Source organism: Pantherophis guttatus, chromosome 6 (genome assembly GCF_059756535.1).
Source record: "Pantherophis guttatus breed Tessera chromosome 6, ASM5975653v1, whole genome shotgun sequence".
In the NCBI taxonomy this organism is placed as follows: Eukaryota; Metazoa; Chordata; class Lepidosauria; order Squamata; family Colubridae; genus Pantherophis; species Pantherophis guttatus.
In genome coordinates this window covers 77,389,075-77,407,524 of record NC_142068.1, presented here as the reverse complement: position 1 = coordinate 77,407,524, position 18,450 = coordinate 77,389,075, and the positions used below count along the sequence as shown (strand labels likewise).

Below are 18,450 nucleotides of genomic sequence, written 5' to 3'. Positions count from 1 at the left end.
TTGTCTGCTCTGAAGCTAGAAGACAGAACTATCAAAGGGGAAGATGCCAAAAGAAGAATGAGAATAAAGCAAACAGTAGAATGAAAGGAGAGAAAAAAAGAGTGGATACAGAGGAGGGCAGCATGCGAGATTAAGGGAAGCCAATGTTCACATTCTTTTCTTGGAATCATAGGTCTGGAAGGGACCTCCCACCTGTAATCCAACCTGCTACCCAATGGAGGGGTCTTTATTCCATCCCGGACAAATGGTTTTCCAATCTTTTCTTGAAAACCTCCAGTGATGGAGCACATCCACCAACTCTGGGAGGCAAGCTGTTTCATTGGTTTATTGCTCTCACTGCTAGGACATTTCTCCAAGTAGGATCTCGCTTTAACCTTGTTGCTTCTTGTCCTGCCCTCAGGTGCTTTGGAGAATAAATCAACCCCCTCTTCTCTGTGGCTCTTCTTTAAGTATTGGAAGACTTCTATCAAGTCACCCCTAATCCTTCTCTTTGTTAGACTAGGCATACCTAGTTCCTTCAATTGTTCATCACATAGTTTAGTTTAGCCTCAAGGCCTTTTATTATCTTTGAGCCGCGGTGGCACAGTGGTTAGAGTGCAGTACTGCAGGCTACTTCTGCTGATCACCAGCTGCCAGCAGTTTGGCAGATCGAATCTCACCAGGCTCAAGGTTGACTCAGCCTTCCATCCTTCCGAGGTGGGTAAAATGAGGACCCAGATTGTTGGGGGCAAGAGGCTGACTCTGTAAACCGCTTAGAGAGGGCTGTAAAAGCAGTATAAAATGGTATATAAATCTAAGTGCTATTGCTATCTTTGTTGCTGTGCTCTGGATGCTTTCTAAGGTCTCGGTATCTTTTTTTTTTTGTATCACGGTGACCAAAACAGGAAGCAATATTCCAAGTGTGGCCTCACCAGGCCTCACATATTGAATGAAATACTAGCCATCCAAGTGTTTGGCTGCTGGCCTTGAAAATATATGAATGCTTCTGGACCTCTGCTATCAAGGGATTTCCTGTATCATTTAAACCAAATAAAACTTACGATGCCAATCTTCTTTCTATTTCCTTTCCCACAATTCTATATAATCAGTATCAGTTTCCCATAACAGCAGACTTTAAAAACAGCTTCTCAAAATGTGAGAGGTATACTTTTTTTATCTTTCCTAAAGCTTCAGTGAAAACAAAATGTTAAAGGTCTATTCTGAATGCAAACAATTATAGGCTTGCCGGTGATCTAGTAAATGTTTTGGGGTTTTGTTTTGGTTTTTTTGCGAAAAGAAAAACATAGTATTCGTCCCGCTCCTCTAAAAAAGGAAGTCTTTTCATAGCCATACCCATATCATCTCACAGAGGAAAAAAAATGTGAGAATTGAGAAGTTAACGCAGACTACTGCAAATAAAAGCTGTTCTGATCCCTGAGATTATGCTCGTGCCATTTTAAAAAGGGACAAGAAAGGATAGATAGTGAAGGCCTCTCAACTTGCATGTGTCATGCGAATATGTTCCTAGAAAAGGGAAAGGTGATTGCTATAAAATCTAAACCAACCTTAAAGAGATTTAAGGTCATATATGGAATGGAATGAAATGGGGTATTAAGACAGGCTTGATTTAGTGATTAAAATACATTAATACAGGTTGATAGCTTCCCTGTATGTCATTCCCCATACACAGACAGTAACATGCCTCTTATGTTCAACTTAATGAAGTCAAGGTCAAAACTACCAATACGTTCCTGCTTATGTGTCACCCTGAGCGGTTTTTAAATGGATCTGCAGTCAATTATCTAAGTAGTCGTATCCAACCTTGGCAACTTTAAGACCTGTGGGACTTCAACTCCCAGAATTCCCCAGCCAGCATTGTTAGCTGAGGAATTCTGGAAATTGAAGTCTACAGATCTTAAAAGTTGCCAAAGTTGGACGTCTCTGATCTAATGTATACTGAATGTCTTGATGCACATATCGTACTAAAGGTAGGAAGATTGGACTTCTCACTTTACACCTCCAGCAGAATCCAAAACACCACCAAAACAAGGAAAATGAACCATGAAACACAAAAGAAACCAAAATATTAAAAAAAAAAAAAAGATCCTCCATACAACCTATTTATCCCTATAACATTATTTCAGGAGCAAAAGCAGTCTATTGCATGTTACTGTGCTTGCTCCTTTCTATGAAAGCTGCTGCTCGTGGTTGTCTAGCCAAGTGCTGCTATAGGCGAAGTGCTGGAATCAGAGATGTTGTCTGAATTAGACAACAAGCACTTCCTAAACGGGTAGGAGTTGGGACAAGCCAGCGGTGAAATCTGAACTGGTTTACTACCGGTTCGCTGGCTGCGCATGTGCAGTGTGCACCACGAACCAAATGCGAGGTGCGCATGTGCAGTGCAGGCCAAAAGGAGGCATGTGGTAAGTAGAACAGCACGCGAGGGGGCGGTGATCAGCTGTGGCGCGCAATCTTTTTTTTTTACTTTTAAAAGCTTTTTTTTCTACAACCTCTTCGGCCTCTGACAATCGCGCTGCTCAGCTTTGATCACCAGAGGCATTTTTTTTTTACCTTTTAAAAGCATTTTTTCTACAACCTCTTCAGCCGAAAAATGCTTTTAAAAGTAAAAGTAAAAAAAAAAAAAAGCTTTTCTAAATGTACTACTCATCATGTCCCACTAAAGGCTGAGCACAGAGGTGAGCTGCCTTTAAGAAAAAAAATCAGCTTCCATAAGGTGGACCAACTAAATAACCCTTTTTGTTTAAAACAAATGGTCATTTGACCTGATCCAACCCATTAACCATTATATTCATACATACACCCGGCTTGGTTTCTAATAAAGAGTTTAACTTTCCAAAGACTTCCAACCAATCAGATTGGACGCTGAGTTGTGGGTTTAGGAGTCTAACTTAACCCAAATTGTACATGCACATCTCTCTTATTTTTTTTAAACTAGTTCTCTTCGTTGTTTTTTTTTTCTCCTCCACATGAGATCTCCCTTATATGGCTTAAAACTGCCAGGTTCATGTTCCACTCGGGCTAAAGCTATGTAATAAAAAGCCCATTTCAGAACGACAGGAATAGCAGCAGAAATGGACAAGAAACCAAGAAGGAAGAAAACAAGATCCCTGGGTTTGGATGCTTTCGTTTTTGTTCCCTTATTGCTTTAAAAAAAAAAAAAATCTTGTTAGCACCTTTAAAGAAAAAAGCTGCTTACGGAAGATAATGTTCTTAAATAATCTAGAGGCAGTGACTCTTGGCTTCTCATTGTACGAAAAATGGCAGCTGCAGCTGTAACCCTTTCGCTTCTGGCTTTCTTGGGCTTTTTAAGCCTTTAGAAAAGTGCTACAAAAGAGTAAAAATGCTGTTGCTATTATAAATGAATGGGCTATTTGCTTTGAATCCTTCAAACGAGAAACGTCTTGAGGGCGCCCCAAAGAATCTGTGGAGAAAGAAAGAGAGAGAGAGAGACAGAAAGAGAGGAAGTTCTAGCAAAAAAAAAATAGCCATGCTCATGTCAATGTCAAGGAAGTGGTCCTGGAAATGGCATCTAGCTCTTCCAACACCCCATTGTCCCTTCCCTGTTCTGCTACACCTGAAGAGACATGGGAGGATCTGCTGCCTCCCTGCGATGCAGCTAAAATTTTGTCCAACATCAAAGGGAACCACTGGAATGTGGAGTTAATCTGGAGGTTGTCAGGAATCCACTCAGGTGTCAGCTGGCGAGGAGAAGACAGGCGGACTGATCTTCTAACTCTTGCGGTGGTGTTGCCAGGACAGGGCCAGGGGGTAGTCGGCCGACATAAGCTGTGGGCTGTTAAACTGGCCATCGTGGTGGGCAAGGGACGAACCACCTCGGTCTCCTTTGGAGTGGTAGACTTTATCCTTTGCAGGTGGCTCGCAGCCGTGGGCTAGAAAGGCAGCGGTGGCAAAGGGCTGGGAAGGACAGCTCCCTCCTGTACTTCAGTCTCAGGGGCTGTGCGGTCAACACCAGGAGGCTGAGTGGTGGCAAGTTTCTTGCTGCAGGATTCACAGCACAGCTTGTGGTAGCCGGGAATGGAGCAGTATCGAGCCAGGACTTCCATTTGGCAGAATACAGACTTGTCCCCAAGGCAAGACGCCTCTGTGATGAGAAAAAAAAATCACAAAGAGGTTTCTTGAAGTGGAGTGAAAATACCTTGGTTCAGACATACCCTCTTGCTACCAAATGCCCAGAGATGGAAGGGTTTAAAAAAAAAAATACAGGTAGTCCTTGACTTACAATACTTTATTTATGACCATCTGTACAACACTCAATGATGTGATTTATGACTATTTTTCACAATTACGACAATTGCAGAATGGCCCTGTGATCAAAATTCAGATGCTTGGTATCTGACTCATATTTATGACGGTTGCAGTGTCCCGGAGTCACATGATCACCTTTTGCAACCTCCTGACAAGCAAAGTCAACGGGGGAAGCCAGATTCCACATTATGAAAGTATTTACTAAACTTGGTGTACTGTAACATAAGGAACAATTTATTGTCCCCAGGAAAGCAAGATCGTTCTGTTCTTCTCAAGAATTGCTACTCTCGTTATTTCCATTCAGTGGTTAGTCAGATGATAGTTATCTGGACAATAACAGCAGCATCTTTCGGATTTTGTTTTACAAAGATCCATTTTTGGCTATTATGTTTTTTTATTAACAGTCACACAGTTGGAAGTGACCTTGGAGGTCATCTAGTCCAACCCCCCTGCTCACACAGGAGACCAGCAGGTTCTGACAGGTCTGGAGAACCGGTAGCAGAAATTTTGAGCAGTTTGGAGAATCAGCAAATACCACCTTTGGCTGGCCCCAGAGTGGGGTGGGAATGGAGATTTTGCAATATCCTTCCCCTGGAGTGGGGTCGGAATGGAGATTTTGCAGTATCCTTCCCCTGCCATGCCTACCAAGCCACGCCCATCAAGCCACACCACACCCAAGCCACGCCCACAGAGCCGGGAGTAAAAAAAATTGGATTTCACCACTGCCTATAGGGATTTGAACTGCCAACCTTTCTGATCGACAAGCTCAGCGTCTTAGCCACTGAGCCACCTAGGGAGCCGCCAACTTAACTTAATGTGCTTCATTCACTTGCATCCTTGGATAGCTAGCAAACTCAATTATGTTTGGTGGTTTAGCAAGCGATTGTTTAAAAAAAGGGGGGTTTAGTAGGTTTTAGTAAATGTATTGATTCACTTACACAATGAGATTGAGAGCATCCCATCTTCTAAGTATTCCAGAAAATGTTTGGGATAATGCATCTCCAAGAAGGCAGTTTCCCCAAATTCCATTTGGGGATCAGACACATGACAAGGAACCCCCAAATGCATTTTGGGAATAGATTTTCCTTGTTCTGAGTAAAATCTACTTCTATTTTAGCATTTTACATATAGTATGTACAGGGAATTATGGTAAAGCTGTCACAACCTGAATGGAAGCTCTAAGGTTTCCTGAACTGAATCTTCTTGTGCTGAAGAGAATAGAAGAGTTGAGGGAAGTTGATTCAGAATATGAAAGTATGTACTTACTTGATGATACCTTGCTAACGGGATGTTTGATACTTTCCTCTGAAACCCACTGAACCTGTGGAGTCACGTGATTGCTGGTGTTTGCATTTGCGGTGACATTTGGTGGCCTTCCTGAAAGAACAGAAGTAAAAGAACACATCTGGATTCTCAGCTTGAAAGTAGATGGTTCACTAAACCTTTCCCACAGAATAATCGTCCATTTTTGGTGAGATGGTATAAGCCAGTAATGGCTAACCTTTTTGCCGTCGCATGCCAAAAGTGGGGGGAGCGTGGGGGAAGGGGGTTGTGCATGCACGTGCCCACACCCATAATTCAATGCCCCCTGCGCCCCACCCCGTGCATGTGCGCGCAACCACCACCATCCCACCCTGCCCACGCTTTTGGCACATGATGGGACGGTGATCCCAGTAGAAGCCTGGGGAGGGCAAAAATGGCCTCCCCTCCCTGAGGCCTTCCAGAGGCCGGAAATAACCCATTTCCCAACTTCCGGAAGGACCCGGAAGGCCCATTTTTCACCCTCCCCAGGCTCCAGAGGCTTTCTAGGAGCCTGGGTAGGTTGAAAATGGCCTTCCCCATCCTCCCGGAGGCCCTCCAAAGACCGGAAATGGCCCGTTTCCCGACTTCCGGTAGGTCTGAAAGGCCCAAAAATCAGCTGGCTGAGCTAGGGCAATGCTCGCATGCCCACAGATACAGCTCTGCATGCCACATGTGGCACGTGTGCTATAGGTTCGCCATCACGGGTACAAGCCTTCTGAAGAAAATCCCAAACAGACAGGTAGTCCTTGATTTATGACCATTCGCTTAACGATGGTTCAAAGTTACAATAGCGTCAGAAAAAGTAATTTATGACGCATCCTCAAAGTTAAGGACTGTTGAACCTGCACCATGGTTACATGATCACAATTCATGTGCTTGGCAGCTGGCTTGCATTTACAACTGGTTGCAGCACCATCCTATGGTCAGCCAACTTCTGACAAGCAATCTCAGTTGGGAAAACCAGGTCTGACTAAAGATTGTGACTATTCATTTAATGACCATGGCAAAAATGGTCATAAAACTGGGTCTGGTCATTGATGATTTGCTTAATGACTGCATTGCTTAGCGGTTGAAATTCCAGTCCCAAATGTGATCATAATCCAAGGACTACATGTACTTTGTTCCTTTAAAGCAGGGGTCTCCAACTTTGGCAACTTTAAGACTTGTGGACTTCAACTCCCAGAATTCCTCAGCCCGCAAAGCTGGCTGAGGAATTCTGGGAGTTGAAGTCCACAAGTCTTAAAGTTGCCAAGGTTAGAGACCCTTGCTTTAAACCATGGGTCCCCAACCCCTGGGCTGTAGACCGATTGCAGTATGTGGTTCGCCAAAAACTGGACCGTGCAAGAGAGCGAAGCCCCATCTGCGCACACGCAGGATCCAGGCAGCAGACAAAAGCACCTCTCTGTTTCAGAGGAAAACCTCCCTCCATGGAACCAGTCCCTGGCACCCATAAGGTTGGGCGCCACTACTTTCATCATGTATTCATCTGCAGCTTTCATTAACATAATAAAAGTGTTGCACCATCGCACCCCTTTCAAATATATATGCAATGCATGATTAACGTATAAAATGGGTGGAACTTACAATAGTGCCACACTACTTTCACAATTTCCTCCCTCCCCCCAGATACACCTTCCCACAGATAGGAGCCTGGATAGCTCAACAGACTAAAAGCCTGTTATTAACATTCAGCTGTCTGCAATTATTATTATTATTATTATTATTATTATTATTATTATTATTATTATTATTAAGTTCGAATCTCCCCAGGCTCAAGGTTGACTCAGCCTTCCATCCTTTCTAAGGTAGGTAAATTGAGGACCCAGTTTATGGGGGCAATAAGCTGACTTTGTATAAAATATACAAAAGTATGAAGACTATTGCTTAATGCATTGTAAGCCGCCCTGAGTCTCCGGAGAAGGGCGGCATATAAATCTAATTAAAAAAAAAAGATGCTGCTGATTCAAGACAGATAAGATGCCCAAAAAGTGTTTTCTGCCTTTGTAAAACTCTCATTATAATTGGAGGCTAAAACATGTGAAAAATGGTTGCAAAGGATTGGGTACGTCTAAGTCTGATGAAGAGAAGAACTAGGGCTGACTAGTTGATAGCAGTGTTCCAATATATGAGGGCCTGTCACAAAGATGAAGGTTTCCAAAACACCAGAAGGCAGGACAAGAAGCAATGGATGGAAACTAATCAAGGAGAGAAGCAACCTAGAACTACAGAGAAACTTCCTTGGAGGGTAGAACAATTAATCAGTGGAATGACTTGCCTCCAGAAGTTGTGGGTGCTCCAACACTGGAGGTTTTTAAGAAGAGATTGGACAACCATTTGTCTAAAATGGTATGCGGTTTCCTGCTTAAGCAGGGGTTGGACTAGAAGACCTCCAAGGTCCCCTCCAACTCTGTTATTCTGTTATTTGTAATGGTGTGTGGGTGGGTGGGGGGTATTCACTTACCTTCGCTACTAGTTCGCAAACATGTGCATGCCTCCTCCATGCATGCACAGAGGGTCAAAAACGGGACGTGATGACATCTGGGTGGGTGGGCGGAGCCTCCCGTCACCAGCGCTACCGGATTGTGTGATCCGGATAGAACCGGCTGATATTTCACCACTGGGGTGTGTGTGTAGAAACTCCCTCTTCTGCCCTATGTTTGCTGACAACAAACAACATTTTTTTCTCACTTCCTGATAGGCTAACTAGTTTCTCCACCCCAGATATTTCCATGACAGCTTTCTATCTTCCTCCACTTCCTTTCTCTAAGAGGAAGTTTGCTCTTTGCACCAAGTTGACATGTTGTCCCTGCAAGCCTTAAATATGGACTCCCAAAGAGAGAGCAAAAAAGCCACAGAGAAATGTAAACATATATTGTTATGTCTGTGCAAGCATTGAGCCATTCACAAGTATGTTTATCAGCATTCCGACATTCTGGTTTGTTTTGTTTCCAACAATGGAGCTATTTCATTTCATTACACATGTGTAGACACTGTTATTTAATTCCTTGCACAATTCCAGGTTCTCTCACCTGGGCATTCCTCCAGTTGGCACACCTGGAAAGCCCCTGGCTTCTCACTGTCACACTGACCAATGGTGTTGTCATTGGACTTGCAAACCACTTGGCGTTGCTGAATGCCTTCGCCGCAGCTGACCGAGCACTGCCGTAGGAGAAGAAAAACAGATCGATCAAGGAAGTGGAAAGAAGGAAAGTTTGTAGCTATTCAAAGACTCTTCATGGGATACAAAAATTAAGTGAATAAGGCAACTCCATCTAGGAAGCTCCACAAAAGTAATTGTGATTAGAACAAGGTGTGCAAACAGTTCTCCTAGCTTGGTGTTTTTCAAATTGGCAACTATAAAATGCGTAAATTTCAACGTCCAGAATTTCCCAGCCATTACACTGGGAGATGAAATTCACACATCTTAAAAGTAGCCAAATTTGAAAACCGCTGCTGTAGCTGGATTTTCCTTTCCTTTCCTTCTTTCCTTTCCTTTCCTTTCCTTTCCTTTCCTTTCCTTTCCTTTCCTTTCCTTTCCTTTCCTTTCCTTTCCTCTCCTCCCCTTTTTATTTATTGAATTTATATTGCTATATTGCATGTGACCCTGGGTGGCCGACCCAATTAAAACACAAGCACCAAAGGTATCTAACAATACAAACAAAATAGATACCAAACCAAAACATAAAAAGTTAAAAACACTAACTAAAATTGACAATATGAGGCTAAACCACTTGAGGGATTCACATGTTACAACGCTAGGATCAATGCTCACCAAGGCTTAGAGATAAAGTAATAATGTGTTTAAAATCCAAAGTATAGTGCCAAGTCAAGGTTTTGGAGAAATATCAAATCAGAATTAATTCTAACCATGCACTCTAAGATGATCAGCTGAAGGAAATAGATGGGGACTGTCATTCTCTTCCATTATCTGAAATAAATTGTAGATCCAATATATCTGGAGAGATTGTGGAATACACAATGAAAAAAGTTGGAATAAAACATTCCAAGTAAAGTACCGTTTATCAATGATTGGATTTGACAAATTCCATTTTCTATGTTTTTTCCAAACACATTCGCACTACACTCTGACAAGCTACCACTTGATACAATCAATAGGTAGAAAAGATTTACAAAACAGGCCAGATTCAACTTATTTCAAGTGTGAAACAACTGTCTCAGGGATTTTGCACTCCAAACAAAACACAGGTGTTGTGTGAATTTGGGGTTGTGGATGAAATAAAAACACAGCCATTCTGGGCAGGACAGCTGGGTGTTCTGTGCTGTTTTAGTTTATGTGATTCAAAGCTGTCCCACCTCTTGGAACTTAAGTGTTATTTTCTAAATGTTCATTCATTTCTAGGCCCTCTATCAAGATAGACCAGTCACACCCCTATAAGAACAGATGTACCGTATTTTTCAGACTATAAGACAGTGATGGCTAACTTTTTTGTCATCGCGTGCCAGGAGTGGGGGGCTGGGGAGGCGTGCGCACATGTGCCACACCCATAATTTTATGCATCCTGCCCCCATGCATGACGTGCGACCCCTCCTTCCCCCCTCCTGGCATAAAATGGCCCAGTAGGCCCGTTTTTTCTCTCACTCGACTCCAGAGCCTCTCTAGGAGTCTGTGGAGGGCTAAAACTGCCTTCCCCACACATCCCCGGAGGCCCGTTTGCCAACTTCTGGTGGGCCCAGAAGGCCTGAAAATCAGCTGGCCGGCATGCGCATGCATGCCAGAGTTGAGCTCGCGTGCCCACTGATATGGCTATGCATGCCACCTGTGGCACGTATGCCATAGGTTCACCATCATGGCTATAAAATGTACTCTTTTAGGGGTTGGGGGGAAGGTGTGTCTTATACTCCGAAAAGTACAGTACATCAAAGCCTTTTTTTGAAGAAGACCGCATTTGTATTAAATTGCCTGACTGGAATTCATTTTCTGCAGAACATCTTCTGCCTCTGGAACTAGCAATTGATTTAAAAAATGAGAGATTAGGGTCTTTTTTAAAAAGAAGAAACAAAGAGGGTGAAAAGAGAGCCAGCCTACTAATCTCTCTTTATATTATTTTCAATCTGTCTATCCCCAGAGCAGAAGGAGGATATATTTGTTACTGAATTTGAGAAAGACAACACAAGAGGATGTACCTTAAGTTTCCCCACCACCAAAAAATTATCAATTTTTGTTCTTTTGCCTTTTTTTTTTTTTTTTTTTTTTTTGCAAACTGGATTTTAGGAATTGCTACCTCATTAGTTCTGGTTATGGAGTGAAAAGAAGGGAGCAGGCATTTCCTGACCCAATTAACAAATTAACAAGTAGGTTGCAATTCATAAAAGATTATGCCTCTCCATATATATATACACACACACGTGTGTGTGTGTGTGTGTGTGTGCGTGTATGTATGTGTGTGTGTGTGTGTGTGTGTGTGTGTGTGTGTGTATATATATATATACACACACACACACACACACGCACATACATACATACACACATACATACACACACATATATACATATATACACATTACTTATACATGCACACACACATATAGTTTTTTATTTATATACAATATTGGAAAAATGAGAACACCCCACCAGATGAAAACATAATTCAGAAAATATTGGACTGTGCAGAGATGGATACATTGACATTGAAAATAAAAGATAAAGGAGATACAGAGTACTATTCAACGTGGAATAGGTTTTATCAATGGTTAGAGATAAGAGGTAAAATTAGATGAAAAAAGATTATTGTTATAAGTAAGTAAAATATGAATGTTATATTTAATTATAATATAATATATAATTATATTAGCTCATTTATGATCGTATTATTTATGCTTATAATTATAAACAATTACAAGCATAATTAATATGATCATAAATGAGCTAAAATAATTATACGTATGGTTGTAATTATGTGTATTCTCATTATTACTATCTGTATATCTGTTATTTGTTTCCTTCTTTTATAAAATTATATATATATATATATATATATATATATATATATATATATATATATATATATATATATAGACTTATAAAATGCTACTAGACTGTTGATTTCTTATTTTATCACCATATACTAACATGGCTCACCTATAACCTCTGTTCCTATGTTTCCTAGGTTCAAAACTGTCAAAAACATTTTGCATTTTGTTTTGGGGAAACAAAGCAACCTCCAAATGTTGGGACAGGATGTTTTGAGATTATTAAAACAAAGCCTCTTTTTCGTCTCCATTTCATGAGTACCTGCGGGAGGAAGAGATGCCAGATCCAGTACCTCCATAAGCTGTTAAGGCAGCGATGGGACCATATGTGACTGATACCTTACCTGAGACCAAGCCCCTGTCCTCCATTGGGCAGGACACGGGATGCGGCTGCAAGGCCTCCGAGTATCTGGTTTCTCTCCTGCGCAGTACTTTGAATGCATGGTCCGGTTGGTACCATTCTGTAGCTGTTGTATGCACTGCACCACTCTGGCCTGGACCCCAAGTTTGCCGCAGGATTTACTGCAAGCACCCCACTGCTCAGTTCCCCAGCTGCCAAGAGAACAGCAAAAAACAGGATTGTGAATTCCTAACAATTAATGTCCTAATTCTTTCTGACCAATGTCAACTGGGATAATACAGGTAGTCCTCGACTTGCAACAGTTCATTTAGTGACCGGCACTGAAAAAAAGTGATTTATGACCGTTTTTCACTCTTATGACCTCTGTGGCATCCCTGTGGTCATGTGATTAAAATTCAGATGCTTGGCAACTGGTTCATATTTATGACCGTTGCTGTGTCCCAAGGTCATGTGATCACCTTTTGTGATCTTCTGATAAGCAAAGTCAATGGGGAAGACAGATTTATTTAACGATTACCCTGTTTCTCCCAAAATAAGACATCCCCTGATAATAAGCCCAATCGGGCTTTTGAGTGCATGGCAATAAGGCCCAGCACTTATTTCAGGGTTCAAAAAAGTATAAAACAGGGTCTTATTTTCGGGGAAACACGATATGTTATTAATTTATCAAGTGCAGTGATTCACTGATCTGTGGCAACAAAGTTTGCAAAATGGAGTAAAACTCACTTAACAAATGTCTCACTTAACAGCAGAAATTTTGGGCTCAATTGTGGTCATAAATTGAGGACTATCTGTTTTTCAGATTGTATTTGGGAGCTCACATAATCTAGACTAGTGGTTTTCAACATCACCATCTTTAAGACATTCTTCAACCCTTAGAATTTCCCAGTCAACAAGGAACTCCTTAAACAGAACTCCATTTAACCTCATCAAATTTAGGAAACAATGATTTGATTTTCAGGAATAAGGAAGGATAACTAGAAAATAATCCTTTATTGCTGGCAACAACAAAAAACTTTTACAAAAAGTTATAGCTGCATGGGTACTTGCTCTTAATATTCACAACTAGAACTACATTTTTCTTGGTATTCAAGAAAATTGCTAATTTGCAATTTTGTCCTACAATGTCTTGCAAAAATATTATACCCTGTGAACCAGGGGGAAGGAAATTGTCCATTGAAAATATATTTTCTTATAATACATATAAAGATTAATTTCTCAGTAATTTAATTTGTCCTCTATGTATTTATACAATAAAAAAAAAAACCACTGATTTCTTTCTCCCTCTCATTGGGACTGGCATCCAAGATTTTTCACCAATCTTCCAGAAATGCTACTTATACACATTTATGTAAGCTTGCAAGTTAGGCTTGTTATACATATTTAGGTGAATAAAGAAATGCTGATATGAATGGACAATAGAGTTTCGCAAATTGTAACACACAGGTTCTCTCTCCTCTGTAGCAATACAGGTAGTCCTCAACTTATGACCACAATTTCCATTGCTAATCAAGAGAGTCAATTGAGTTTTGTCCCATTTTACCACCTTTTAGCCACAGTGGTTAAGCAATTCACTGCAATCGTTAAGTGAACCGTGAGGTTGTTAAGCGAATCTGGCTTCCCCTATTGACTTTGCTGGGAAGGTTACAAATGGCGACTGCATGGCTCCATCATGCTGCAAGTGTACTATATACTGTGGAGATGCTGTAACAGTCGTAAGTGCCATAAGTCCCTTTTTCTTCAGTGCTGTTCAGAGGTGGTATTCAGCTGGTTCGGACCGGTTCAGGGGAACCGGTAGCAGAAATCATGGGTGGGCCCCCCACTTACCCTCGCGGGTGGGCCCGCCCACTTACAGCTCTATGCTGTCCTATTTAGGCATGTTTTTTAAAGCCGGGCGCATGTGCGGAAGGCACGCGAGCGAGCAAAGTGCATGTGTGGAAGCAAAGCACATGCATGCTCACATTTTCGCTGCTGGGCGAACCGGTAGGTAAATTATGCGAATTCCACCTCTGGTGCTGTTTTAACTTTGGATGATCACTAAATGGAAGGTTGTAAATCGAGGACCACCTGTCCTGTTAATGAAAGCAGCACTCACATAGATTATAAACCAGAAATATTTTTGCTAGGCGTAATACCTGAAAAATATGATAAAGGGAACCTATATTTATTACATGGTTTGAAAGCAGCAAGAATTGTTTATGCACAGTATTGGAAAAATAAGGAAATGCCCACAGAAGATGATGTAATGAAAAACAAATTTAGATTGCGCAGAAATGGATAGATCGACATTAAAAAGAAAAAGAAGACACAGAGTATTTTCGAACATGGGACTTGCTTTTATAAATGGTTGGATAGTAGAGGCAGAAATTAGGAGTGGGAAGAGTATTATTGCACAAAAATAAACTGATCCAGGCAATATGCTGTTCATTAAGCACTTACGTATGTGTGTAATGTGAAAATATATAAACTGTTTTTAAAAAAAGAAAGCAGCACTCACATTGGTTGAGAGCACTCTTGCACGTTACACCTTCTGCGGATTGGCTTCGGTTTCTTTTCATTGCCACAAAAGTTCCGGTGTAACATTCGGTTATCATTCTTCCTCCGGCATCCATACTTGGCATATTGTATTCCTGTAAGATCACAGAAGGATAAAGGCATTTCAAATGCATGTTGGAAATGCAATTGCAAAGAAGGAATGCTTTATCCTTTTTGGTGGACCAATGGTAAAAGAAAGTATTTTTATTGAGTATTGTTGAGCTGAGTATTTTAATGCAGAAGATTCCTAAAATGAATATAAAACTGAAACCAGAGATTTTCCTTTTAGGAAGCTAGCCCATAAAGAACTTGCAAAAAATAAAAATAAAAATGGGAATTTTGTTCCTGTATATGTGGATTGCAGCAAGAATTCTTTATCTGCAAAAATGGAACGCTGTGTCAATCTCCACAACGGAATAATGGATGGAAAAAGTGATGGAACTAGCAGAGATAGCCAAATTAAGTGTTTTGATAAAAAAAAAAAAAAAGAATATATCTGGTTTTATCAGATTCATGCCCTTGTTTAAAGGTTGGGGGAGCCCTGCTCTTGAAATGACAGATTTTGAACCAGCATGTATTTTGTTCTTATCCCTAATGTATTTTTCAATGGTATGTTTGGGCATAGGAATGCAAAATGCCAGTCTAACAAGGTCATCCACAATGACAACAAAAGCCCCACAATTCATCCCAAATCTTAACTACTATCTGGGATTAGTATGGGTGTTCCCAAAGCTTATTCTTGGAAATCAAATTTTGTAGTTGCAATATTAGAAAAAAACAAGCTTGAGTCAGCACATTCAGATTGAGCTTTTCAAAAACTCCTTTGTTTTTATGTCGGGCATTTTTCATTCATTCATTCATTCATTCATTCATTCATTCATTCATTCATTCATTCATTCATTTCTTGATTAATGGGGAATATGTTGTGCCAGATGGGTCCTGTAAGGAACCGTAACTCTCTCTAAAAGGGCTCCATCACTTTGCAGATATTACCAGCTGTTTCTCACTACAAAAAGCAATGGGTGGATGTTTTCTGACACTGAGAACAATTAAACAATGGGACAGCTTGCCTAGAAAAATCCTGATGGCAATAAGATCATACAACCACAAGACTTGATTCATATTATATTGGCTATTAGCTGTTAATCCAGCGTTGCCCAGGCATTTATTTATCACAATCTTGTATTAGACAGGAAAAGGACTGGCTCAACCACTGTGGTGAGAATTAGCGACCTAATTGCCCTGGCCAACAGTCTGGGAAAAATTCTACAGGGAACAGCCTTTGAGGTGATTATCTGTATTAGCAGGCACCTCCCGAGACAACTTGCCCTCTTTGCTTGAAGCTGAGGGCCTAGGGTGCTTGTTTTCTTAAGAACCAATCCTCCTTATCAAAGGGAGCCCCCTTGTGGAGTACTGTGAAGCCGTTACCATGTGCTGTACAGTAGAAGCCATTTTAAGGCACAACAGGCTGTATCTTAACAGAACTTGAATCCAAAATACACAGTATCACTGTCAAAAGTACTGTGATTTGACACTATAGATATAATTCATTCCTTTTCATTTCAGCGGCCCAGGCGTTCCAGAATTATGCTGGGACATATACACACAGACATAGACACACTGAGAGGTATTAGGGGTGTCTTACCCCCACAGTATTTCTTTCCAGAGAGTAAGTCATCTGTGTACCAAATTTGGTTGAAATTGCTTGAGGTGTTCCAGAGTTATGCTGGAACATACACACACACAACCATTTATATATATATATATATATAGATTAATAGATTAATTATTACATAGGACATAGAATCATAGCAGGGGTGGGTTCTACTTACCTTTACTACCAGTTCACAATGGGATCAGTAGTAAACCGATAGTAAACCGGTAGTAAAACCGGTTTACACCACACCCACCAAGCCACGCCCACAGAACTGGTAGTAAAAAAATTTGGATTTCACCACTGCCCAAATGTTACTTTGAAATGTTTGTTCAATCTCATTGTGCTTGTATATCTTTTTTTAATTTTTGTTTGCCTTATTATCCTTTCGGGAGGTGTGGGGGGGAATTGTATTTTTGAATACAACTCTAAAAGTAAATAGAAGGGTTTTTTTTAAAGAAAGAAATGTAGAAAATTGTAAACTTTTTTCTTCCATTTAATGTTTGTCTGATACTCCAGATCCTGTCGTCTTCATTGTTCATCATCCAGTGCCTTTTCTAGAAAGGAATTCCCTTACATATTTAAATATAGACCCATCTGAGCTGGGCCATTCCAGGACAAGCTTGCATATGGAAAGTAGTTCTAAGCACAGAGAGAATAATACCTCCACCACAAGCTTTTGAGCACGGAGACCAGCCCTTAAGAGCCCACTCGTAGATATCCGTTTCTTCAAGAAGGACATTATTGTTTCCGATGACAGGGAGAAGATCTTCATGAATTATGTACTTATACATCAAGCTGCTTTTGGAACTATCATCTTGTGGGATGACCTGGAATCAAAGGAAACAGGATAACAAAGAAAATGCTTCCTTTATGTTCTTCCTGCCTTCCTCCCTAACTTTTTGGACAGTTGTTTCACCAACGCTTGCTTAACTGACAACCGTGTACAAGGATTCTGAACTAGTTGCCATGTTCAGCAGAGATGGATGGAGAGCTAGTCTGGTGAGGTGGTTAAGACAACAGGCCAGAAACTAAGAGAGAGTTCTAGTCCCACCTTAAGCCAAAGCCAATTGGTTGATCTTAGACCAGTCCCTCTGTCTCAGCTCTGAGAAAAAGGCAATGGCAAACCAGCTTTGAAAAAGCTTGCCAGAGGGACAGAAGAAAGGGAAAAGGAGAAGAAGAAAGGGAGGGGAAATAAGAGTAGGAGAGAGGGTTAGAAAGGGAGGAAGAGGGGAGGAGTGGGGGAAAGGAAGGGGAAGGAGAGGAGGGGAAGGAGAGGAGGAAAGAAGAAAGTGAAAACGGATAGAAGAAGGGAGGGAAGGGAAAGGGGGAGAAGGAGAGGAAGGGTTGTTGTGAAATAAGGGAGATATGGAATGGTAGAAGAGCAACTCCGAGTATGCTCTAAATTTTTAGGATGAAGAATGAACTAATATGAAAGTCAAAAGATAATGTGCATGTTTAATAATGGCTAAGAGATAGTACATTTATGTATGTTTAGGAGAAATAAAAGATTTTTATTGGGGGAAAAAAAAAGATCGCCAAGAAAACTTGTACAAATTAGTCCAAACCAGGGGTCTCTAACTTTGGCAACTTTAAGCCTGGAGGACTTCAACACCCAGAATTCCCCAGCCAGCTTTGCTGGTTGTTGAAGTCCGCCAGGCTTCAACTTGCCAAGGTTGGAGATCCCTGGTCCAAACAGTCACCAGGAGTCAAAAATGGACTCAAAGGTGCACACGTGCAAGCATGCAAGCACACAAATACGCACATACAAAATCAACAGAGATGGGCTTCAGAGATTTATTGCCAAAACACAACTTTTAGTGTACACAACTTTTATTTAACTTCAGGGCTGTTTAATTGTGATTTGTATAGGCATCTTGAGAAGTGCGCTCCCTAATGAGTGTAACATCTTTTAAAAATCTATTATAAATTCATTATTGTATTACTGCCGGGGAGTTCAATGTCATAAGAGGGTGGATAGGGACTATGGTATGGAGACTATCAGTGTCATAGCTCCCTCTACTGATAAGAAAAAAAAATGGCCTTTTCTTCTTTAATATAAAGTGGTCCTTGACTTGCAACCATTCATTTAGCGACCTTCAAAGTTAGAACAGCGTTAAAAAAAAAAGTGACTTACGGCTCACCCTCACACTTATATCTGTCATAGCATCACTACAGTCACATGATCAAAATTTGGGCTCTTGGCAACTGGCGTGTATTTATGACAGTTGCAGCGTCCCAGATTCATGTGATCACCATTTGTGACCTTCCCAGCTGGCTTCTGACAAGCAAAGTCAATGGGGGAAGCTGAGTTTGCTTAATAACCATGTGATCCACTTAA

The 18,450-nt window shown here is 41.0% G+C and overlaps 1 protein-coding gene across 2 annotated transcripts in view; it reads right to left on the bottom strand.

Annotated features, from left to right (window-relative positions):
• Positions 1–1,240: 1,240 nt before the first annotated feature.
• ADAMTS14 (ADAM metallopeptidase with thrombospondin type 1 motif 14) overlaps positions 1,241–18,450 on the bottom strand; it is a 78,860-nt gene continuing 61,650 nt past the window's right edge. For both annotated transcript variants that reach the window (XM_060682252.2, XM_087871788.1), the window contains exons 17-22: positions 16,774–16,939; positions 14,418–14,550; positions 11,904–12,111; positions 8,598–8,727; positions 5,533–5,643; positions 1,241–4,102 (exon numbers count right to left, since the gene is read on the bottom strand). In XM_060682252.2, coding sequence (XP_060538235.2) covers positions 3,891–4,102; positions 5,533–5,643; positions 8,598–8,727; positions 11,904–12,111; positions 14,418–14,550; positions 16,774–16,939 — 960 coding nt within the window. In that variant the 3' untranslated portion in view covers positions 1,241–3,890. The remainder of the gene's footprint in view (positions 4,103–5,532; positions 5,644–8,597; positions 8,728–11,903; positions 12,112–14,417; positions 14,551–16,773; positions 16,940–18,450) is intronic.